This window comes from Adiantum capillus-veneris, chromosome 2 (genome assembly GCF_014529385.1).
Source record: "Adiantum capillus-veneris isolate H3 chromosome 2, ASM1452938v2, whole genome shotgun sequence".
In the NCBI taxonomy this organism is placed as follows: Eukaryota; Viridiplantae; Streptophyta; class Polypodiopsida; order Polypodiales; family Pteridaceae; genus Adiantum; species Adiantum capillus-veneris.
The window spans coordinates 66,635,855-66,661,107 of NC_140932.1; the positions used below are offsets into that span (position 1 = coordinate 66,635,855).

At 43.8% G+C, this 25,253-nt stretch overlaps 1 protein-coding gene across 2 annotated transcripts in view; it reads left to right on the forward strand.

Annotated features, from left to right (window-relative positions):
* The first annotated feature begins 773 nt into the window (after positions 1-773).
* Positions 774-25,253, forward strand: part of LOC147462908 (uncharacterized) — a 43,923-nt gene continuing 19,443 nt past the window's right edge. The window contains exons 1-5 of one of the 2 annotated variants that reach the window (XM_086486003.1): positions 774-923; positions 1,718-1,901; positions 2,351-2,456; positions 2,998-3,221; positions 3,314-3,401. In XM_086486003.1, the coding sequence (XP_086342129.1) occupies positions 1,884-1,901; positions 2,351-2,456; positions 2,998-3,221; positions 3,314-3,401 (436 nt within the window). In that variant the 5' untranslated portion in view covers positions 774-923; positions 1,718-1,883. Of the gene's footprint in view, positions 924-981; positions 1,097-1,717; positions 1,902-2,350; positions 2,457-2,997; positions 3,222-3,313; positions 3,402-25,253 lie in introns of those variants that run through there. The other variant, XM_086486008.1, reaches the window with a different exon arrangement.

Consider the following 25,253-nt stretch of genomic DNA (forward strand, 5'->3'; position numbering starts at 1 on the left):
TTTTGAGAAATTCAATGATTATTGAGCCTACTCCATGGTCGCGCAAAAAGATTGAGCTTAAACTGAACCTGCGCTACTGCCACCTAGCGATTGAGCTCCAACCACGAGTCGGTAGTTGGCCTTGGATGCGCCTCACGACAAAACGTTTGCTCTGCATGTGTTGAAGCTGCCATGGCCGTGTAACGGGGTCTCTCTCTCTCTCTCTCTCTCTCTCTCTTAAAGAGGTGCAAACAACGTCGTCAACATGCACAAGCTTAAAAAAAAGCAAAAGAAAAAAGGTACATGTGATAGGCCTTTGCAACTATGCCGATTCTGGCATACTTAAAAGAGCCTTGGCATAATAGAACCGAGCTGCTTCACTCAAGAGACTCAATTATCTGTCCAACTTACTTATAACTGAGCCTCATGTGACCATGCCCTAAAGTCGGCTTTCTATAATTGTTGCTAATCCACGATGTTAGAGACACCTAAGCCACAAGGCTTGCCTTTGCTTTTAGAACCACAAAGCTCTCGGAGAACCCACGATTTTACGACTCTTCTTTTAAAATTTTATGACGGCACCAACATGCACGAGTCACATACTAGTTTTAATTTAAAGAGAGCCAACAGTAGATTGTAGTAATGTGGACTCCGGAGGTAGGGCTACCTAGAATGTGGAATTCTCAATGTGTTGATGATTGAGATTCTGCAATTTGCCACCAAACCTTCTGGAATTCTGCAATTGATACACAAAGGATAGAAAAACTGAAATGACGTACAACAAGCCACGTGCCAAGTCACACATATAGTCATGTGCAGTATTGTATTCTCTCTCAGAGTGGAGGAAAAACTAATTATAATATTTCTCTCCCCCTTTCTCTCTGCAGCCGCGCAGCGTTCGCCTCTTCACTCTATTCAGCTCCTTGGATTCCCGGTCGCATCAGGTAAGTGGCTTCTTCTTCCGCTCTAGCTTTCTCATCACCACATTCTGAAGCTTTGCTTCAGAAGATAAAACCCCTGGGCTGCCTTTTGGGCCTTGCCTTGTTGCGCAATTCACTAAATGCATTGTGCCCCTTTTGCTGGATGCTTCAGTTTCACGACAAGATTACTTTGTGAGGTTGTCATAGAGGACTGCTTTTCGAAGTTTAACAGTTTGGCTGCTGGGCATTGCCTTTCGTTTGAAATGCAATATGTGTTTCTGCATCTTTGTTGGTGTGCTGTAGTGTGTGGTTTTTGTTGCAAGTGGGTTGGACTTTTCAAGTTGGCTGTCTTAGTAGCTGGATGTGCCTCACGAAGGAAGTGCATTGTCAACCCGGGTCTCCTACACACGCACACGCACACACATTGTTCTTGTAGTACTACACGCACACATTTTTTGTTGTAATACTACACAAACTTACACACACAGACAGGCCTGCACACGTTCATGCACTCATTCATGCTCACCTCCTGCTCAGGGAGAGACACAGAGCCTTTTTCCCTTATTCCCTAGAGACTTGGTCTGCTCCAGACTGAGGGAAAAATACTGCGTTTAGTTTATCAAGGAAATCTGTAATTCTTCCCAATTATCTGTCTGGCCCTAATTAATAAACCCTCTTGGCCCCCAAAGTCACCTCTGATCTGGGGTCACTGGAAAGTTTTAACAATGATGCCCTGTTTTTAAGTCCTACAGAAGTCTCTCAATTTTTAAGTCCTATACAAGTAACAGAAGAAGCAATGACAACCTCCTTGATTGCAGGAATTATGTTGGATGCACTTTGTAGGTCCATCTTAAAGAGATACTCAAGACGATCGTATTGGTCATTCATAAAGTAACATGCAATCTTTATTGAGGAGCATTTATCATATGGGCCTGTGAGAGCAACTGTTGCGTCAGTACGGGAGTCTTGCACAGGCTGCCAGGCATGGGTCAGGGACAAGTGGTGAGTTCCTTGTATTCCTTCGAGTTGCTCTTGTTCTCGGTTCGACATGACAACTGTTCAGAAGGGCCTAGTGCCAAGTTTGGGTCTTTTATCCATCAATTTTTCCATGCACTGTGTAACTGCTACCAAAGCACTTGGACACACACACACACACACACACACACACACACACACACACATATTTCATGATTTGAAGTGGATATTTTATGTGAACTTTACCATGAATGCTGCCATTGATTCCTAGCAACTTGCAACTTTATAAGTCTGCCTGATTTTTTGTTGAGCTCTAATTGGGATTTACTACAAGGAGCCTTGAAGAACTCCTGCTTTCTCCAAGCAGCTATTCTTTCTTTGTTGAGCACAGATAGCTTAACAAACCATACAGTAGTTTAACAACTACCTAATTTTTATGCGTTTTATCTAACTTGCTCTGACGGAGGGACATGCAGGAAGGGAAGACAGAAAAGAAGGGTGACAACAAAGTCGTTGTGAGAGTTGACATGGATTGCGAGGCATGTAAGCAGAAAGTGAGAAAGGTCTTGAAGAACTTTCCAGGTACAGATAGTAGTGATTAAATGAGCAAAATTTTAAGGCTTTATTTAGAGTGTGAAGAGACTTTGAAGATGTAAATAGTTTATTGCATATTTTCAAGTTTCTAGGGCTTTCCAGAGTATGTATTGCTTCGTTACAGTCGTATTTGACACTGGGCTAGTAGGGGTGTTGAACGTTTGGAGATCCATTAGGGCATTTGCTATTTCTTGCTTTCTTCTTTCCTGGTTATCTTGTGGAGCTTCAGGTGTTTTGCTCTGTGCAAGAGCCCTGTCTGTCAAAGTTTGGGATTGATTGAAATATTTTTCATATCGTCATCAAGCCAAGGTAATTTCAAATATTTAGGGTAATGTCAGAGTGTTCCCTGAATCCAATGAACTCTCATATTACTGGTGTGTTGAGTGCCCTTGTTTTATTTGTTCCCCTCTGTGCTGTAAGTCCGCTGCTTACCGATCTTGAGTTTTTATTACCTCCAGTTGTCCGATGTGTGCTTCTGATGTAGGAGAGGAGGTTTCTCTCATTGATTAGTTATGTCTTGATGGTGCAGGTGTTGAAAATATAGACCTGGATACAGAGGAGCAAAAGGTAACAATCAAAGGACATGTCGATGCTTGGAAAGTATACGAGGCATTGAAAAAGAAGTGTGGAAGAAGGACTATGCTGGTGTACCCTCAGCTATCAAAGGAAGAGGAGAGAAAAGCAAAGGAAGATTCAATAATCAACTCAGTCAACAAGATTGTTGACTCGATCACAGATTTGTTGACCCCCAAAGTGTGTGTTGTGGTAACCTGTCACATGAAGAAATTTGCCTAAATTTTGAAAGCCGGACTTATTGTTTGTGATGATATTGTTCAACTTTGCAGCCCCCTAATACAGTTGTGGAGCTCAGAGTTCGAATGCATTGTGGGGCTTGTGCAAAGAAGATCAAAAGGATTTTGTTAAGATTGGATGGTGAGTTTGCTTTGCTATCTACATTTTAGCTGCTATTTCTTTTCTGCTTGGAATTGTGACGATAAAAGTCACCCAGATTGGTGTCATTTTACCGAGTCTCATAGCATTGTCGAGAGAAGGTGACATTTGTGCACATTACTGTATCCAATAAGAAACAAAATGCATCTTAGGTGTTTTTGAGATATTTAAATAGGGAAAACCCCTACTTACCTATTGTAGTATGGGGGCACCTGTTTACGCAGTCCATTTATAGACACTTGCATTTTCCAAAGTTTGGTGATGCACGAAGGATAAGTGATTGACTAGGGAGTGATTGATGGTGGAGCAGGGAGTCAACTTTGTCACGCAGCAAACTTGTGAGAAAATGGGTTGGATCGATTGGCTAGTAGTACAAATTGTTAAAGGCGTCTTTATTGAAGTTGCGTGCATTTTGTTTGTGCTTTGTTTGGTAGTTCTGGGTATAGAGGAGTTAAGGCAGGAGTATAGTCTTCTTGCCGTAGGTTCATGTACATATACTTGCATTTTTGAAGTTTTGGCGATGCACCAAGGACAAGTGATTCACTAGGTATTGATTGATGGTGGAGTTGACTTGCGAGAAAATGAGTTGGACTGACTATCTACCAAATAATTCTTGGTTTTGTATGGCCGATTAATGACGTGCATGGCCCTTAGAAATTCTTGAGGGAGTCGTTTTTGACGTTGCAGACATTCCCTTTGTGGTTTCTTTGACGCCATCGGTATAGAGAAGTCTAGGAGTATAAGTTTTGCTAGGGAGGCCCAAGGTGCGCCATAATTGGAAGTTGAAGCAGATAACAATTTGTGAAGGGAAGAAGAAAGTCAAAGGTCTTCTTTCGAGACCATCGTCAAGTCGGTAGCACAATCTTGCCTTTCATTGTGCACTGATGAACATGGTTGAAGGCCTTGATGATGATGAGGAAGCAACATTTCTACCGGACAATGTGGACTTGGTTCTGTGTTGTTTGGTTGATGTGGCTCTGATAGCGGCTGAGCATATATAGGATTAAGTAGCAACTACCTGTAACAGACTTGGACACTCCAAGTCAAGAATCTACCGCGACATGATAGGAATTCACTTCAAAACAGTTCACAATTAGATTCGACACCGGCCCGGCGGAGTTCTGTGCTAAGAGATGTTGGCCCCAAAGACTGGCGTCCCTTTCGGTTTTTCTTTTTGTATTAAATTTGTGCTCAAAGTACAAGGGAGTGGGAGGGTCTCACTCTCAGACTCTGCGTCCAGATGCTCTACAGAGTAGTGGGAGCCTTGCCCACACTTATAAAGATTTACAAAGGATTCTAAAAGCAAAGCCCCAAAAATTACCAATTTAAAACATTCAAAATTAAAGCAACTTGTTTCCAAAAAACTGTCCAATAATTTGTGTAGATTTTCAGCTGACTTAAAAGCAAACTTCCGCACAGCCCTGCCACGTTAGTCTGCTGTCGCGTTTTGCATTGCAAATCACGGGACTTCGTATGGTATGCCATGTCAGCAAATCGGCGGGTCTTTGGGGAGTGTGCCAGCCGGGGAGGGGGTGTGCTCTGTTGCCTCAATGCAATTGTGTATAGGGCCATGCCATGCTACGTCACCCATTTGTGACATACCTTCCTCTTGAAAGCATTGTAATCGCCCTCAATTACGGCTGCAAAACAGATAGAGGCCATTAATTGTCTTAGCAAACACTGATTGTAAGTACTGATGCACTAGGGACACACATGCAGCACATGTACCAATTGACAGTCACATCACACGATCACTTGACATCATAGGACATCACATGACAAATCACATTTAAAATTCATTCGGATGTAAGACCATGATTAATCGGAAAGGTATTTAGCAATCGCATCTAGATCCACTCGGGACCTCATAGATGTCCGATTGACTAATCCTTATTGCAACCATGATTGTCGAGATCTTTCAGACCGAAATGTTGCAGTCATTTTGTCTATTAGTTCCTGCACTTAAACAAGTCAAGAACAAATTAATATCATATTATCAGGAATTCCAGTTCATAAAGTCATTACAACAGAATACTGTCAGCTCACTGTATCCCTAAAACTCAAAAGAGACATCAGTGACTTTAGTATCAAAAATCGAGGCAATCTGTTGACAAAGGAGCGGAGCGACTCTCCTCTTGTGCATACCCGCTGCACTAGATACCGTCCAAGCTGAGTTTGGAGTTCCATTTAGAATAGACTATGCTAATCCAAATGCTTCAAGGTAAAGATTCACAATTTGAGAAGTATCTGCTACGTCCTCCTCCTCTATCCACTTCGCATCCAATGCAAGATAGTTCTTGAATTTAACCAAGAACCGTCTTATCACTTTACGCTTTATCTTTCTTTCTTTATGTGCCAATATCTGTTCTGGAACAAGGATCTCCTCGTTTTCTTCCACTTCGGGTTGCTCATCAAGCTCCCCATCTTCGGACACATCGCCTTTAAAAGGCTTCAAGAGACTCGCAGGAAAAGCATTGTGAATTCTCCAAGTATCGGGCAGCTTCAGTCTAAAGGAGACATCATTTATCTTTTTGGAAATCTGGAAAGGTCCGTAGTATCGCATACTAAGCTTTGGAAAAAGCCTCTCCTTTCCCTTTTTCTTTCTCAGGCGTGCCTTCTCAAAACGTAAGAGCATCCAATCGTTCTCCTTTAATTTCAAATCGCAGCGATTGCAATCTGCTGCCTTTTTCTGTTTTTCTCGAGACTTCTGCAAAGCCTCCCGGACCTTGGCAAAAGCCGTGTCCAAGTCCCGCATGTACTCGCCGGCTTCAAAAATTTTATCTTTCGTGCTTAGGAAGGGTGGAATCTTCGTAGCACCTTCAATAATCTCAAATGGCGTCTTCCCCGTCGAAGAGTGTATTGTGTTATTGTAGGCAAACTCCACCAAAGGTAAACACTTTTCCCATTGAGTCTTCTGATCGGAGATGCAAGACTTCGATAAATCTAGTACACCAGTGAATTTGCAATCTCTGATTGCTCGTCAGTCTACGATGATTAAAACTGAAACCGCGTGCCAATGTTCTCCCAAATAGCCTTCCAAAACAAACTCGTGAATCTGGGGTCTCTGTCGGAGACAATCGTCTCAGGCATGCCATGTAATCTAGGGCACAAATACGCTAAGTGATCCGGCTTGACTGTTTTCTTCACTGGAATGAAATGAGCTTGCTTGCTAAATTTGTCAATAACAGATACCGTCGTGACAACTCTGTGTTGTCGAGAGATCAAACATGAAATCCATTGCAATACTTTCCCAAGGGCGGGTGGGTATGGGCAAAGGCTGTAACAATCCTTGAGCTTTATGCTTGTCAAACTTGACCTTTTGGCATACCAAGCAACTGCGTACAAAATCGTCCATGTCCTTCTTGAGTCTCTGCCAAAAGAAGTATCTCTCCACACCTTTTGAGGTGGTAGCAATGCTGCGGTGACCCGTAAAAGGTGGACAATCGCATTCGATCATAACCTTTTGCCTCAACGGCTGTGTAACGTACAACATGGTTTTCTTGATCAAGTAGCCATCTCGAATGGGATATCCCGCTACTATCTCCCCATTCCGTATTCGAGTGAAAATATTTGCAAAACCTGTATATGTGGCGTACTGATCGACCATATCCTCGAAGCTCCTATGATGTATAATGGAAGTAGCCAGAACCAACGGCTTTCGGGACAAAGCATCCGCCACCTCTGTCCCTGCACATGGACAGTCTGGAAATGAAACTGTGACAAGATGTTCGCCCACCGCATCTGCTTTTCCGATAGCTGCTTATGTGACAAGAAGTAGCGTAAACTCTGATGATATGTGAAGATCGTAAAATCGGCTTTGAGTAGGTAATGTCGCCACTGAGTAAGAGCATGGATAACCGCCAAAAGCTCTTTCTCATATATCTGTGCTGTCACTTCCGGCCTTGAGAACAATCGGCTCTCGTAGGCAATGACATGGCCTTCTTGCATTAAGACCGCACCGAAACTACGACCACAAGCATCGCAATATACTACAAATGACTTCTGCAAGTCGGCAAATTCAAAACTGGTCATGTAGTCAATTTCTCTTTCAATGTCTGAAAGGCAATCACCTCTGTGGATCCCCACGAGAAAGGGACTCCTTTTTGCGTCAACATATGCAAAGGAGAAGCAACCTTTGCAAACTTTCTAATGAACCGCCTGTAGTACGAACATAAGCCCAAGAAGCTTCCGACTTCATAGACATTCTTCAAATCGGGCCAATCACGGATAACCTCTATCTTGGCCGAGTCCATTTGCACTCCTGCTGCTGAGACAATGTTTCCCAAAAAGTGTATCTCGGGTAGGAAAAATTCACTTTTCTTCGCATTAGTCACCAACTTGTGATCTCGTAATGCTTGAAAGACTTGTAGCAGATGTTCTCTATGTTCTGTCTCATCCTTGGAGAAAACAATGATGTCGTCAAAGAAAGTGCCAACAAATAGTGTGTACTCTCGAAAAATCCTGTCCATCATCCGGTCGCTGAAGCATTGGTTAGGCCAAAAGGTATCACCAAAAACTTAAACAACCCAAAACTCGTCCGAAAAGCTGTCTTGTAGACATCTCCCGACGCGATTCGGATCTGATGATATCCGCTCTTCAAATCGATCCTGCTAAAACACGGGGATCCCTGTAGTCGGTCAAGAATATCATCGATTCTAGGAATTGGAAATCTGTTCTTGATGGTGATTTGTTGAAAGCTCTATAATCGATGCACATTCTTCAAGATCCGTCTTTCTTAAAAACCAACAACATTGGAGAGCAATACGGTGAAGTACAAGAGGTCTTTCACTTGGTTCATATTTTCTTCGTTCTGGGCTCGGCTCACATGATAAGGTGGCCGGTTCAGTGGTGTGCTTCTAGGTATCAGATCAATGGTATGATCCTCAGGACGAGCAGCTGGTAGCTCGCTTGGCAGGCCCTCTGAAAAGCAATTAGCATGAGTGTGGAGAAAATCTTGGCGTTCTTTATCAAGTTCAGATATATTTGTCCTATTCTCATCATTGAACTCTTTCAAAAAGATTGAGTAAACAAACAGACTGGACTTCATTAAATTTGAAACGGTCGATTTCATTAAATTTGAAACGGTCGAAGCTGATACAATAAGGACAGACTCGCCCTTAAGTTTTACATCAAGTACAATAGTTCGGCCCTTCTCTGTAGTCAAATTCGCTTTTCTCGCCAGATAGTCGACCACGGCGTTGTTCTTATGGTACCAAGGAATTCCTAGGAGGACATCACAACCTTCCAAGGGCATTATGTAGAAGTCTTCGTGCCCCAAATACCCTTGACAATTCAACCGAAGTTTGCCAATGACAGGTGTAATGGCTACGTCCCTGCCGGGTGCCGCTAGAACTGTCTCTACTAGTGGTCCGGGTGTGATCTCGAGCCGCGCCGCCAATTCATGTGAAATGAAGTTGGCCTTGGCTCCTCCATAAAAAAAAGTCGGGCTTCTTGGTCTTTCACTTTGCCCCAAGCTCGGCAAAGTTCTATACTCTCGTCAATCATGCTAGGGTCAGTACCCATGCAATCTAGAACTAGTCCTGCTTTCATCTTGCCTTTTCGTCCACGTTCCTTAGCTGCTTTCGAACCCTCATGCCTTTCTTCATCTTTGTCATTCTGTTCTTTCAGTGCCTTTTTAGGGCACTTCGCGGAGATATGTCCAGTTTTCCTGCATCCAAAGCACTTCCCCTCTTTGATGTAGCTAGCCCTCTCTCGAAGAGTGAGCTTGGGTCGTGCATCCTTTTCCTTCTTTTATGGGTTTCTCTTCTTCTTTCTACTTTCATTGTTTGAAGTTTGTTCGGTCCTTTGCGTCATGATTTCATCTGTGGGGTAGGTCAAATTGCTTGGAATGAATGGCAAAACCCCGTTTCGCATGACTCATCAGTTTTTGAATGGAATTTGACTTTTGCTCTAAGTAGTGATCTCGGATCTTTGTAGGAAGTCCCAAGGTAAACCGCTCAATCTGTTCTTTGAACGAAATCTTCTTAATTGAAGAAGCTGGTAGAAAAGAGCTCGAGAATCTCTCGCAATATGCGTCCAATGTATCCTTCTTGGACATCTGAAGATTGTTCCAAGCAGTTTGTATGTCGCGCTGATACTCCCGAGTCAGTCATGAAGAAATAAAAAGACTCTTAAATTTCAGCCATTAAGTGGCGCTTTCTTGTTCAATAGAAGAGACCACCAAGTTCGAGCATTTCCCTTGAAGTAAGAGGTAGCCCTCTGAATTTTGGAGTGCTCCGAGTAATGTTCTCCAAAGAAAGCTATGTCAAGCTGTTGCCTTCACGAAGCATCTCGAAGTTCAGCCGTGTCAAATTTAATTGATTGTCCACCTTCTTTAAATTCTCGGACTTTCTTGCATTTATCTTCTAGAAAGTCATACTGGTTGGCTTTATAAAAATTCTTCTTCCTTGCATAAAATCTACAGTCATCGGAGTTCGAACTATCCAAAGACGAGTCCTCTGTAGGACTGTCTGAAACTGGGCGAGATCTAGACTTCTTTGCCTTTTTCTTGCCCTTTTCGAATTGTGGCTTTTTGCTTCGCTTTTTCTCTTTTCTGTCTTCTTTGCTCGAGTTAGAAGAGCTAGAAGAATTGTAAGAAGAAGAAGAAGAAGAACTAGGTACTCCTTCAAATCGCACACGCTTCTTTTGCTTTCTTGCCGAGGCAAAAGTAGATTGACGACCCAAATAACCCGGGAAGTCAGTGCCTTTCTTCTGCTTTTTGTTCTTAGCTTTGTTCTGCGCGTCATAAAGCTGGCTAATCCGTGTATCAACCACCTCTTCCAATTCTCGCTTTGTAAACATCCTCGGCGTAGGAGATTGTTTGAGCGTCGGTTTGAGGGGTGGCTCCGTGGTTTGCCGCCACTGTGAGTGTACCTCGTTGAAGGAGGTTTGGGTGAAAAATTTTGCAAGTTTAGGGTCCTCCGCAAAATTCATCATCAACTTTGTTGCGTCATCGACCAATCTCCAATGTTCCATCTCTTCAAGCTCCGCCTGAGTAGGTCAAGACGGGCCGTACTCCTTGCGTGAATCTTCTTCGTGATCTCTTCCCACATCTCCGGATGCAGAGGACGTCGACTGTCCTTTGCTTGAATCCATAAGTGCTGCGTAAAAAGGATCGGATTTTTCGGTAGAAGAGAAATCGGCCGCGCTCTGATACCATTGTAACAGACTTGGACACTCCAAGTCAAGAATCTACCGCGACACGACAAGAATTCATTTCAAAACAGTTCACAATTAGATTCGACACGGCCCGTCAGAGTTTCGTGCCAAGAGATGTTGGCCCCAAAGACTGTCGCTCCGAGTGGGAGGGTCTCACTCCAAGAAAGACTCTGCGTCCAGATGCTCTGCAGAGTGGGAGCCCTACCCACACTCATAAAGGTTTACAAAGGATGCTAAAAGCAGAGCCCCAAAAGCTGCCAATTTAAAAGCATTCAAAATTAAAGCAACTTGTTTCCAAAAAGCTGCCCAATAATTTGCGTAGATTTTCGACTTGCATAAAAGCAAACTTTCGTACAGCCCTACCACGTTAGCCTGTTGTCATGTTTTGCGCCACAAATCACGGTCTCCATACGGTATGCCATGTCAACAAATGAGCGGGTCTTTGGGGAGTGTTTGCCAACCGAGGAGGGTGTGTGTGCTCTGTTGCCCCAATGCAATTGTGTCCAGGGCCATGCCATGCCACGTCACCTGTTTGTGACATTAACACAATCAAATTTGGGTTGAGAGATCAGGGTAAAAACTATTGGAAACCATATTTTGGTAAAATAGATCTTAACTTTGAAATTTAGAAAATTTGATGGTAAGAGCCTAAAGTTTGATCAAAACTCAAAAAAAGTTGGTGCCCAAGGGTAGCAGAAAATTCACAGGAAGTAATCTGAGAAGTTTCGTCCAGTTTTGTGGTGGAACATGGATCGTGATCTATGTATCCTTGAGACTGTTTGAGCAGAAATAGAGACTATTAGATAGATATTTCTTCCAAGCAAGAGAAACCAGAATTTGGGGTTAAATTGAATTAAAAAACACACTCAAAACAAAGAAATTGGGCAAAATCTTTAAAGGGGTATTTCAACTTTTGGTGATCCAAACTCAAAAAGTTTTGGGGAATATAGCTTCAGTAGAGCATAGATAACCAGCTGCCTCATGAATGTTGCCGCTTGCGGGGATGAGCAGAACTAGGATGATAATTTTCTGCATTTGAAGCTCATGTGTCAAAGCTCATTATAGTGGGGAAGATGAACTACACTATAATTCTTCCTTGAGACTGTTTGAGCAGAAATAGAGACTATCAGATAGATATTGCTTCCAAGCAAGAGAAACTAGAATTTGGGGTTAAATTGAATTAAAAAACACACTCAATGTAACAGACTTGGACACTCCAAGTCAAGAATCAACCGCGACAGCACCAAATAACCACTTCAAAACAATTCACAGATCACAATAGATTTGCACTGGCCCGGCGGAGTTCCGTGCCTAGAGATATTGGCCCCAAAGACTGGCGCCCCTTTCGGTATTTCTTTTTATATTAATCAATCATCAAAGTACAAGAGAGCGGTTAGGGTTTCACTCTCAGACTCTGCGTCCAGATGCTGTGAGAAGTGAGGCCCTCACCACTAATTTAAAGGTTACAAGGGATGCCCAAAAACAGAGCCCCAAAAGCTTTAAAAATCAAAAGCATCAGTTCTCTCTCTCTCTTAGAGAGTCTTTTCTCTTTTTTTTTATAAAAAAAAAGCAAAAGCAAAATTCGCGTCGCTCATCATTTTCCAAATTTTTTTTAAATTTTTTTTTTTATAATCCGCCTCCGCGATTTTCGGAATTTAGGGTTTTTGGCAAAAATTAGGGTTTGCAGGAATTTTAGGGTTTCTGGCAGAAATTAGGGTTTCTTTTGTCCGCCACGTCATTACTTTGTGACATACCCCCCTCTTGAAAGCATTGTAATCGACCGCGATTACGCCTGCAAAACTGACAAAAGCCATAAACCGTCTTAGTAGACACTGACTGTTAGTACCTACATACTAGGAACACACATCTAGCACATGTACAAAATCGACAGTCACATCACACGACATCACCGGACATCACCAGACATCACAGGACATCACATGACATTCAACATTCATTCGGATCTTAGACCATGATTTATCGGCAATGTAGCTAGCAATCACATCTAGGTCCAATCGGGACCTCATCGATGTCCGATTGACTAACCCCTATTGCAACCATGTCTATTCGAGATCAATCAGACCAAAATGCTGCAGTCATTTCTGCTATCAGTTCCTTCACTCACAAGAAGTCAAGAACAAATCAGTATCATAATCAGGAATTCCATTTCATAAAGTCATCCAGCAGAATACTGTCAACTCTCAGTATCCCTGAAGCTCAAAGAGACATCAGTGACTTTAGTATCAAAATCGAGGCATCTGTTGACAAAGGAGCGGAGTAACTCCCCTCTTGTGCATCCCACTGCACCAGATCTTCGGCCAAGCTGAGTTTCTGGGTTCCGTTTGGAGTAGACTATGCTAAACCAAAACATCGAGGTAAAGTTTCACAATCCGAGGAGTATCTGCGAGGTCCTCCTCCTCCATCCACTTCGCATCAAATGCAGGAAAGTTCTTGAACTTAACCAAGAACCGCCTTCAGACTTTACCTTTCTTCGTATCATTATGTGCCAAAATTTGTTCAGGAACAAGGATCTCCTCGTTTTTTTCCACTTTGGGTGCTCATCAGGCTCCCCATCATCAGGCACATCACCCTTAACAGGAGCCATCATCAGGCACATCACCCTTAACAGGGTTCAAGAGACTCACATGCAATGCATTGTGAATCCTCCAAGTATTTGGCAGTTCCAATCGGAAGGAGACATCATTTATCTTGTCAGTAATCTGGAAAGGTCCGTAGTATCACATACTAAGCTTTGGAAAAAGCCTCTCCTTTCCCTTTTTCTTTCTTAGGCGTGCCTTCTCAAAAGTAAGAGCACCCAATCGTCGTCCTTCAGTTTCCAGTCGCGACGATGGCGATCCGCTGCCTTTTTCTGTCGTTCTTGAGACTCCTGCAAAGTCTCGCGAACCTTGGCAAAAGCCGTATCCAAATCTCGCGAATATTCATCCGCTTCAAATTTCTAATCTTTCGTGCTCAGGAAGGATGGAACCTTCGCAGCACTTTCAACAATCTCACATGGCGTCTTCCCCGTCGAAGAGTGTATCGTGTTATTGTAGGCAAATTCCACCAAAGGTAAGTTCTTTTCCCATTGAGTCTTCTTACCTGAGATACAAGACTTCAATAAATCTAAAATCACTGAATTGGCAATCTCAGATTGCCCGTCAGTCTGCAAGTGGAACGATGACGAGAACTGCAACCGCGTGCCAATGTTCTCCCAAATTGCCTTCCAAAACAAACTCATAAATCTGGGGTCTCTGTCGAAGACAATCGTCTCAGACGTGCCATGTAATCGGAAAATCATCGTGATCATTCTGTATTCTCGGGAGATTAAAAAAAATGAAATCCATTTCAATATTTTCCCAGGGGCGGGTGGGTATGGGTAAAGGCTGTAACAATCCCTGTGCCTTATGCCTGTCAAACTTGACCTTCTGGCATACCAAGCAACTGCGCACAAACTCTTCCACATCCTTCTTCAGTCTCCGCCAAAAGAAATCTCTCTCTACCCCTTTCATGGTGGTAGCAATGCCGCGGTGACCCGTAAAAGGTGGACAGTGGCAATCAGTCATAACCTTTTCCCTCAACGGCTGTGTAACGCACAACATAGTCTTTTTCATCAAGTAGCCTTCCCGAAGGGAGTATCCAGCTACTGTCTCCCCATCCCGTATGCTTGTGAAAATATTTGCAAAATCTGTATCTGTGGCACACTGATCGACCATATCCTCGAAGCTCCTATGATGTATCGCGGAAATAGCCAGAACCAACCGTTTCGGAGACAAAGCATCTGCCACCACATTCTTTTGACCCTGCACATGGACAATCTGGAAGTGGAACTGTGACAAGATGTTCACCCACCGCATCTGCTTTTCCGAAAGCTGCTTCTGTGACAAGAAGTAGCGCCAACTCTGATGGTCTGTAAAAACAGTAAAATCCGCTCCGAGTAGGTAATGCCGCCACTGAGTAAGAGCGTGGATAACCGCCAAAAGCTCTTTCCCATAGATCTGTGCTGTCATCTCCGGCCTTGAGAACAATCGGCTCTCGTAAGCTATGACATGGCCTTCTTGCATCAAGACCGCACCCAGACTACGACCACAAGCATCACAAAATACTTCAAATGACTTCTGCAAGTCCGGCAAAGTCAAATCTGGTCCCGTAGTCAATTTCTCTTTCAATGTCCGAAAGGCAGTCACCTCTGTGGGTCCCCACGAAAAAGGTACTCCTTTCTGTGTCAAGGTATGCAAAGGGGAAGCAACCTTTGCAAACTTTCGTATGAACCGCCTGTAGTACAAACACAGTCCCAAGAAGCTTCTAACTTCATGGACATTCCTCAAATCGGGCCAATCACGGATAGTCTCTATTTTGGCCGGGTCCATTTGCACTCCTGCTGCTGACACAATGTGTCCCAAAAAATGTATCTCTGGTAGGAAAAATTCACTTTTCTTTGCATTAATCACTAACGTGTGATCTCGTAATGCCTGAAAGATTTGAAGCAGATGATCTCTGTGTTCTGCCTCATTCTTGGAGAAAACAATGATGTCGTCAAAGAAAGTGCCAACAAATAGCCTGTACTCTCAAAAAAATCCTGTCCATCATCTGGTCAAATGTCGCAAGAGCATTGGTTAAGCCAAAAGGCATCACCAAAAACTCAAATAACCCAAAAGTCGTCCGAAAAGCTGTCTTGTAGACATCTCCTGGCGCTATCCTGATATGATGATATCCACTCTTCAAGTCAATCCTGTTAAAGCACGAGGATCCCTGTAACCTGTCGAGTATATCATCGATCCTAGGAATCGGAAATCTGTTCTTGATGGTGATTTCGTTGAGAGTGCTATAATCGATGCACATTCTCCAAGATCCGTCTTTCTTCAAAACCAACAACATTGGAGAGCAATACGGTGAAGTACTAGGCTGGACAAGACCCTTTTCCAAGAGGTCTTTCACTGAGTTCATAATCTTTTCATTCTGTACACGGCTCACACGATAAGGTGGCCGATTCGGTGGCGTGCTTCCAGATATCAGATCAATGGTATGATCTTCAAGCCCTCTCAAAAGCAATCGGCATGAGCGTGGAGAAAAAAAAAATCTTGGCGTTCTTTTCTTCAGGTCAAAACATATTCAACCTTTATCCATCGTTCAGTTCTCCCAAAAGAATGAGTAAGAAAACTGAAGTTCATCAAGTACAATCTCTAAGCCCTTCATTTATCAAAGTCGCTTTCTCGGCCCGGTAGTCAACCACGGCGTAGTTCTTGTGGTACCAAGGGATCCCGAGTAGAACGTCACTCGCGTGCCCTGAACACCCCTGTCATTGCAAACAAAGTTTGCCAATGCTTGGTGTAATGGCAACATCCCATCCGGGTGCCAATCAAACTACCTCCGCCTGTGGCGTCAGTCTGTCGGGTGTAGTTCCAAATCGAGCCGCCAATTCCAAGTGAAAAGAAGTTGGCCTTGGCTCCTTCAAAAGAGCTTCCTGATCCTTCACTTTGCCCCAAAAGCGGCAAAGTTTGAACTCTCATTCATTAGACTCGGTGCAGGTCCCATGCCCCATGTGGTACCAGTTCTGCTTTTCATCTTGCCTTTTCGTACACGGTCCTCAGCTGCTCTCGAACTCTCAGGCCTTTCGTCGTCCTTGTCATTCTGTTCTTTCTGTGCCTTTTTAGGGCACTTCGTGGAGATATGTCCAGTTTCCCCGCATCCAAAGCACTTCCCCTCCTTGATGTAGCGAGTCCGCTCCTGAGGAGTAAGTCGAGGTCGTGCATCCTTTTTCTCTGGGTTGCTCTTTCTTTTTCTACTTTCATTCCCAGAAGTCTGTCCGGTTCGTTGTGTCGTGACCTCATCTGTGGGGTAGGTCAGACTGCCAGAGTGAATTGTAAAGCCTCGCTTCGCACGACTCATCAACTCCTGAATAGAAGCTGACTTCTGTTCCAAGCAGTGGTCTCGTGTAACAAACTGCTGACGTGTCAAAGCCTAAAGAATGGAGCCAACTTACAGATGCCGGCCGAGGGGCCTAAACCCTAAGAAGCAGTAGAAGAAGTGTCACAGAGTGAGGACGTGGTAACCCTAATTGCTGAAACCCTAATTCTGGAAACCCTAACCTTAAAACCTGCAAACCCTATTTTTTGCCAAAAACCCTAACTGCTGAACCCTAATTTTGGAAACCCTAACCCTAAAACCTGCAAACCCTAATTCTGGAAACCCTAACCCTAAAACCTGCAAACCCTAATTCTAGAAACTCTAAGAAGAACAAGCAACAAAAGAAGTCCTACCAACTTATGGGGATCCCGTCCGATGGGGCCCCAAGTGACATAAAGGCATTAAAAATAAAGCAGAACACACTCAAAAGACTTTGCACATCAAAATATGATGATGTGGCACGTGTACGGACGTCCCGGAATTCGCGGCGGATTTTTAGGGAAATCCTGAAATTTTAGGAAAGTGATTTTTTGGAGTCAGCTTTTCATATTTGATGCTTTTAGGCTTTGGGCCTTTAAATATGAGCCTTGGGGGCCCTCTCTGGCACTCTTCAGCGCGCAGATTGCAGAGGAGGTGCTCCCCGGCTGTTGTACTTTGCGAATCAGTAGTAATATAAAGAAATACCGAAAGGGACGCCAAGGTTTGGGGCCAATACTCTCTGGGGTGGAATTTTGCCACTCCGTGTCGTGTGTCGTCTCTCTCTCTCTCTCTCTCTCTCTGAGTTTAGTTGTTATTGAACAGTTGTTATTGAAGTGCTAAAAGTCTGTTCAGTCTGTTCTTTTCTATTGGCACGTGGTGCCCGCATTTTGTGACAGTGGTATCAGAGCATCAGGCGTGTGCTTTTCTGAAAGCATACCGATCCTACAAAAGAGCAGACAGAGCTATTGGAATTGAATTATATTTGAGGTATCAGCCACTCCCACCCTTACTTCATCGCGCATCGGGCGCGCTTCCGTCTTCACCGCTCATGTCTTACATGGCATAAGCCATGCAAGAGAAGGATCCAGATTTGTTTCAAGTCACTGTTTTTCTCAAAAGCAGTGCCATGCAGATGTTGATGTCTATAGCTACCAAGCAGCATACTCCAAGTACTTGGCAAGCTTTCAAGAAAATTTTTGCCCGAAGTTATATGGTTTCTGACATCTTCCTTCGGAGTGCAACTTCTGGCAGAGTGGGGTATCCTGAAATGCTTGCCATGAAAACCCTAGCAGATTATAAATTGAAATTTCTCGACATCTCTTAGTAGATGTCTCTTCACGAGCAGATGACCTTGGAGGTTCAGTGTGATTGCTATCTCTTGGGACTACCATCGCCGCCAAAGAAACATTGTCTGTCCAAGAGTTGATGGACCATGTTGTGCTCGGCTACGACCTCATGGAAGAAACCTAACCCTAATTTTTGGTGCAGGTTTCAAGATGGAAAGTCAGTCGACTTTTCGAGCTCGATTGATGTCGAGATTGCTTTCTAAGTTTAAGTTCCGTTTGATCTTGTTTGGTGATCCTGTTTGGACTTTGTTTGAAATGGATGCTATTTGCTTTAAACCTTTCTTGGTGCCGATTTGAAATGTTTGACTTTGGTTTCAATGCCGGTTTCATTGATTGGTGATTTTTACTCCCGAGTGGAGGAGTGAGAAATACTGTCTTGATATTGTTTGAACCTCGGAACGACGCAGGTCGATGCCTGGGGAGCGTTTCGTTGTATGCTTGAACCTCCGAGCGACGCAGACTGCGGTCTGGGGAGCGTTCGGTTGTACAGTCCTCTGAGCTCATGGCCCGGACCTTCTTAGGTTATTTGCAGGGGGAGTGACGAGGTAGTCGTTGAGTAGCTTCATACCGCGGACCGTTTGTCTCGGAGGAGTGCTCAGCGGCGCTGTTTGTTGTGTCTTGTAACATGCATATGTGAGCATTTGTGTTGCATTGTGATGTGCCAACCACTGAATATTCCTAATTGGATGAGATTGCCTGGGTATGTAATTTTAGTGCATCAAGACACCCGAGGAAGATCAGTACGGTCTGGGTGTGATGGCTAATTTTACTACGCCGGAATATCAAGAGTTCCGATCTGGACGAAAGGAGAAGCTAACTCCTTGATCAAAACAGCCGATAGGAGCAGCTAACTCCTTGATCAAAAGAGCAGAAAGGAGAAGCTAACTCCTTAATAAAAAGAGCAAATTGATTGTCCCTCGGAATGTCCCTCGGAAATTTTTGAGCTAACTTGAGTTGTTTTGCAGATATGCTGTAATCGCGGACGATTACTCTCTTTCAAGAAGGGGAGATGTAACAAACTGCTGACGAGTCAAAGCCTAAAGAATGGAGCCAACTTACAGATGTCGGCCGAGGGGCCTAAACCCTAAGAAGCAGTAGAAGAAGTGTCACAGAGTGAGGACGTGGTAACCCTAATTGCTGAAACCCTAATTCTGGAAACCCTAACCCTAAAACCTGCAAACCCTAATTTTTGCCAGAAACCCTAACTGCTGAACCCTAATTTTGGAAACCCTAACCCTAAAACCTGCAAACCCTAATTCTGGAAACCCTAACCCTAAAACTTGCAAACCCTAATTCTAGAAACCCTAAGAAGAACAAGCAACAAAAGAAGTCCTACCAACTTATGGGGATCCCGTCCGATGGGGCCCCAAGTGACATAAAGGCATTAAAAATAAAGCAGAACACACTCAAAAGACTTTGCACATCAAAATATGATGATGTGGCACCTGTACGGACGTCCCGAAATTCGCGGCGGATTTTTAGGGAAATCCTGAAATTTTAGGAAAGTGATTTTTTGGAGTCAGCTTTTCATATTTGATGCTTTTAGGCTTTGGGCCTTTAAATATGAGCCTTGGGGGCCCTCTCTGGCACTCTTCAGCGCGCAGATTGCAGAGGAGGTGCTCCCCGGCTGTTGTACTTTGCGAATCAGCAGTAATATAAAGAAATACCGAAAGGGGCGCCAAGGTTTGGGGCCAATACTCTCTGGGGTGGAATTTCGCCACTCCGTGTCGCGTGTCGTCTCTCTCTCTCTCTCTCTCTCTCTCTCTGAGTTCAGTTGTTATTGAACAGTTGTTATGGAAGTGCTAAAAGTCTGTTCAGTCTGTTCTTTTCTATTGGCACGTGGTGCCCGCATTTTGTGACATCTCGGATCTCTGTAGGTAGACCCAATGTAAACCGCTCAATCTATTCTCTGAACGAGATCTTCTTGAATGAAGAGGCAGGTAGAAAAGAGTTCCAAAATCTTTCACAGTAAGAATTCACTGTATCGCTCTTGGTCATCCGGAGATGGTTCCAAGCAGCTCGTATATCTCGCTCAAAACTCTTGAGTCAACCAAGAAGAAATAAAAAGCCTCTTGAATTTCAGCCATGTAATTGGCACAGTCTTGCTTAATAGAAGCGTGGACCACCAAGTGCGAGCATTCCCCTTAAAATAAGAGGCAGCTCTCCGAATCTTGGAGTGCTCTGAATAGTGTCCTCCCGCGAAAGCGATGTCAAACTGCTGAATAAAAGACAAAGCCTTTGAAGCATCTGAGTATCCCGAAAAGGTATCAAACTTAAGTGCTTGGCCACCTTCCTTAAACTCTCGGACTTTCTTGCTTTTATCTTCGAGAAAGTCATACTGGTTGGCTTTGTAAAAATTCCTCTTGTTTGCATAAAAGTTTCCGTTGTCAGAGTCTGAACGGTCCGTAGACGAGTCCTCTGTAGAAGTGTCACTCACTGGGCGAGACCTAGATTTCCTTGCCTTTTTCTTGCCCTTTCCGAAGCGTTGTTTCTTGCTTCGCTTTTTGCTTTTCCTGTCTTCTTCGCTCGAGTCTGAAGAGCTAGAAGAACTGTCAGAAGAAGAAGAAGAACTGGGTAGGCCTTCAAACTTGACGCGCTTCTTCAGTTTCTTTGCTTTGTCGAATGTCGACCGACGACCCAAATATCCCGGGAAGTCAGTGCCTTTCTTCTGCTTTTTGCCGTGCTTTTTGGCTTTCTTTTGCGTGTCAAAAAGCTGAGCAATCCGTGTGTCAACCACGTTCTCCAGTTCTTTCTCCGTATATTTCTTGGAGGCAGAAGGTTTCTTGAGAGCGGGTTTCGGGAGTGGTGTTGTGGTTCTCTGCCACTCCATCTGTACCTCTTTCAAAGAGGTCTGGTTCATATATTTTGCCATCTTCGGGTCCTTGGCAAAATTGAGCATCATCATTGTTGCATCGCTGATCAACTGGCGACGCTCTATCTCTCGCCGCTCCGCCTAAGTAGGCCAAGGCGGGCCATACTCTCTGCCTGAATCTTCGTTGTGATCCCAGTCCGCATCTCTAGATGCAGAGGGAGTCGACTGATCATTGCCTGAAGCCATAGGTGCCGCGGAAAAAAATTTCGGAGATCGGATTTCTCGTAGAAGAGAAATCGGCCGTGCTCTGATACCACTGTAACAGACTTGGACACTCCAAGTCAAGAATCAACCGCGACAGCACCAAATAACCACTTCAAAACAATTCACAGATCACAATAGATTTGCACTGGCCCGGCGGAGTTCCGTGCCTAGAGATATTGGCCCCAAAGACTGGCGCCCCTTTCGGTATTTCTTTTTATATTAATCAATCATCAAAGTACAAGAGAGCGGTTAGGGTTTCACTCTCAGACTCTGCGTCCAGATGCTCTGAGAAGTGAGGCCCTCACCACTAATCTAAAGGTTACAAGGGATGCCCAAAAGCAGAGCCCCAAAAGCTTTAAAAATCAAAAGCATCAGTTCTCTCTCTCTCTTAGAGAGTCTTTTCTCTTTTTTTTTATAAAAAAAAAAGCGAAAGCAAAATTTGCGTCGCTCATCATTTTTCAAATTTTTATTTTTATAATCCGCCTCCGCGATTTTCGGAATTTAGGGTTTTTGGCAAAAATTAGGGTTTGCAGGAATTTTAGGGTTTCTGGCAGAAATTAGGGTTTCCGTTGTCCGCCACGTCATCACTTTGTGACACTCAAAACAAAGTAATTGGGCAAAATCTTTAAAGGGGTATTTCAACTTTTGGTGATCCAAACTCAAAAAGTTTTGGGGAATATAGCTTCAGTAGGGCATCAGTTGCCTCATGAATGTTGCGGGGATGAGCAGAACTAGGATGATAATTTTCTGCATTTGAAGCTCATGTGTCAAAGCTCATTATAGTGGGGAAGATGAACTACACTATAATTCTTGATCCATTTCCTTAACCTTATGACGTTGCTAGGCATGGGATGTATTCTTGGTAGGTGTTGTGGAAGGGTTTAAGGATTTTAGCTCGGATCTAGTACTTCGTACGAACACAATGCTACTTTACTTTACTTGAGAGAATTGAGCTGAACACAATGAAGAGAGGCATAGAGAGGGAAAAAAGTGACGACACCGCATGTCGGGAACCATCCGCAAGAGCCCCCTTGCTCTGTTGCTAGAGCAAGTATTTGCTTTAGATTACTTGCACAAATGTTGAGTGCTAAATGCTTCATGTTGATGCTGATGTGATCTGGTGTAAAATTGCTAGGCTGAATATTGGTTTTGCGAGTATTGGTGATGGAAACGCTAGGTGCCGAGGTGCTGTGGGTGTTGGATGTCCGTGCAGGTACTCGGTTTTGAAATCTTAAAAACTATAGGCCAAGTGACTTTTATAGGTTTTAAGCCATTCTTCCTACCTACTTTTTGTAAATGTGATATCAAAGTCAACTTATTAATAAATGACTTTAAGTGACTGTTTATATGCCTATATGCTTAAGTGACCGTATTGTGCAAGTGAGGGTATGCAACTATTGACCTGTCTGATCACGCTTGTCCTAGAGGCTCATAAAATGCCAGGCTAGATGCTAAGCTAACTAAGATTGATGCTGGCATGTAGCAGTAGCTTGTCCATGTGGCCCAAGTGCAATGTGCACGTGACATTCCCCTATGTCAATGGTGAGACACAATTGCCAAGCTTCTTCATACTTTTGATGCTGAATGCTTCTGATGCTTGTGGATGCTTAACCGACGAAAACTCCTCCAAATTGGTGGGTATTATGGATATAGGTGCAACCGAGATGTAAACACTGACCATACTCCAAATCGGTGGGTACTATGGATATAGGTGCAACCGAGATGTAAACACCGACCATACAAGTTACTAGGTAGCCTTTTTACTGTCGCAGAATATAAGCGTTGATGCTAGCTCTACCTTGCGAGCAAATACTACCACTCGAATAGTCCTTTCGTGAAAACATTGCGGATAAGGGTGCTTAGAGGTATTTTCAATGGTTTTATGTTGGTGGAAGTGGATGCACAAACTGTTGATGTGTCAAGCCACTAAAGAACAAAGGCAACCTGCAAATCCCGGTCGAGAGGCCTAAACCCTAAAAGCAACAGAAGAAGCAGAAGTAGCAGAAGAAGTTTCACCAACTTGAAAAGTTTTGCCGAGTGGCCTATTTTGAAAGAAGAGTTTCCACCAACTTATGGGGCCCAAGTGACTTAAAGAGATTTTACAAAGCAAGACCCACTTGTGTAGAGTTGATGATGTGGCAAGCTTGCACGGATGTTTGCGTTTTGCGTTATAGTGCCATGTGGTAGATCGTACGGGCTTCCGCAATTTGCGCTGCTGACGTGGCAGGGGTACGGATTTTTGTGAAACGCGTTGACAGCTTTCGGCGATAGTGCTTTTGGACCAGATGCTTTTGAGTTGATAGCTTTTCATGTAATTGCTTTTGAGAGGCCAAGGGCCTTTAAATATGAGTCAAGGGAACATTCTCTAGCATGCTTCTAAGTGAAGGTGCAGAGATTGTAGTACCGATGTTGTATCAAGTTCAAGCAATATAAAGAAATACGGAAAGGGACTCCAACGTTTGGGGCTAGTGCTCTCTCGGATGGAACTCCGCGACTCCCGTCTCGTGTCGTGCATCTCTTTCAGTTCATTGTTATTTGAAGTGCTTAAAGTTGTTCAATCTTTTCATTGGCACGTGGTGCCCGTCCACTGTTATAGTGGAAATTGAGCTTCAGGCGTGTGCTTTTCTGAAAGCATACCGATCCTACCAAAGAGTAGACAGAGCAAGATGGCGCTTCGAAGCTTTACATAAAACTTTATTAAGGTATCTTCGAGTCCCTATCTCGAACTTATTAGCCACTCCCATCCTTACTCCATCGCGCATCGGGCGTGCTCCCGTCTTCATCGCTCCGTCTTACAAGGCATAAGCCATAAAGATCACTTGCAAGAGATGGATCAAGGATTATTTTTCAAGCCGCTGTTTTTCTTAGAGGCATTGCCATGCAGTGATGGATGTCTATATTTACCAAGCCACACACTCCAAGGACATGGCAAGCTTTCAAGATTTTTTTTAACCCGAACTTAATGCCTTCAGACATCTTTCTTCAAAGTGCTGCATCTGGCAGAGTGGGGTATCTTGAAATTCTTACCACTGAAACCCTAGCAGATTATAACTTGAAATTTCTCGACATCTTTCAACAGGTGTCTCTTCTTGAACCGAAAACCTTGGAGGTCTAGTGTGATTGGTATATCTTAGGGCCTACCATCACTGCCACAGGAACACTGTCTGTCGAGGCCTATTTCGACTATTCAAGAGCTTATGGACCATGCTGTGGTTTGCTACAATCTTATGGAAGAAATCTAACCCTAATTTCGGTGTAGGTTTCAAAATGGGGAAAGCAGCTTGACTTTCGAGCTCGACTGATGTCGAGAAGCTTTTTCAGTTTGAATGAGCAGTTTTTTGAATTTGTTTGAGAATTTGTTTGGTGATCCCTTTTTGAAATTTGTTTGAAATGGATGGTATTTGTTTTAAACCCGGCTTGGTGCCGATTTAAATTGTTGGACTCTGGTTTTAATACTGGATTCAATGCCTGGTGATTTTCTCCGGGTGGAGTAGTGAGAAATGTCGTTTTGGTATTGTCTGCACCTCGAAACGACGCGGACTGGATGTCCGGGGAGCGTCTTGTTGTATGCTTGAAAACTTCGGAACGATGCAGACGGGATGTCTGGGGAGCGTTTCGTCGTATGTTGAAAAACCTCCGAACGACGCATATGGAATGTCTGGGGAGCGTTTGGTTGTATGTTTGAAACTCCAAGTGACGTAGGTTGCGATGTGAGAAGCCTTTGGTTGTACCAGTCCTCTAATTCATGGCCTGGACATTTTTAGGTTATTAGCGGGGAAGTGACGAGGTAGTCGTTGAGTAGCTTCATACTGTAGACCGTCTGTCTCGAGGGAGTGCTCAACGACTTTTTTCGTTGTGTCTTGTAACATGCATATGTGAGCATTGTGATGTGCCAACTATTGAATAATCCTTATTGGATGAAATGCTTATGGGAAACCAACGACCCAGGATATCAAGAGCTCCAATCTGGAATGCGACTCCTTATTGGATGAGACACTTATGAGAAGCCAACAACCCATGATATTAAGAGCTCCAATCTAGAATGAGAAAACTGATTGTCCCTCGGAACGACCCTCAAATATTTTTGAGCTAACTTGAGTTGTTTTGCAGATATGCTGTAATCGCGGACGATTACTTTCTTTCAAGAAGGTGGGATGTTACAAACTGCAAACATGTCAAGCCACTGAAGAACAGAGCCAACTTGTAGATCCTGCCGAGGGGCCTAAACCCTAGCAGCAACAAAAGAAGCAGAAGTAGCAGAAGAAGTGTCACCAACTTGAAAAGTCTTGCGGAGTGGTCTATTTTTTAAGAATAGTTCCCACCAACTTATGGGACCCCGTCCGATCGGGCTTAAAGAGATTTAACAAAGCA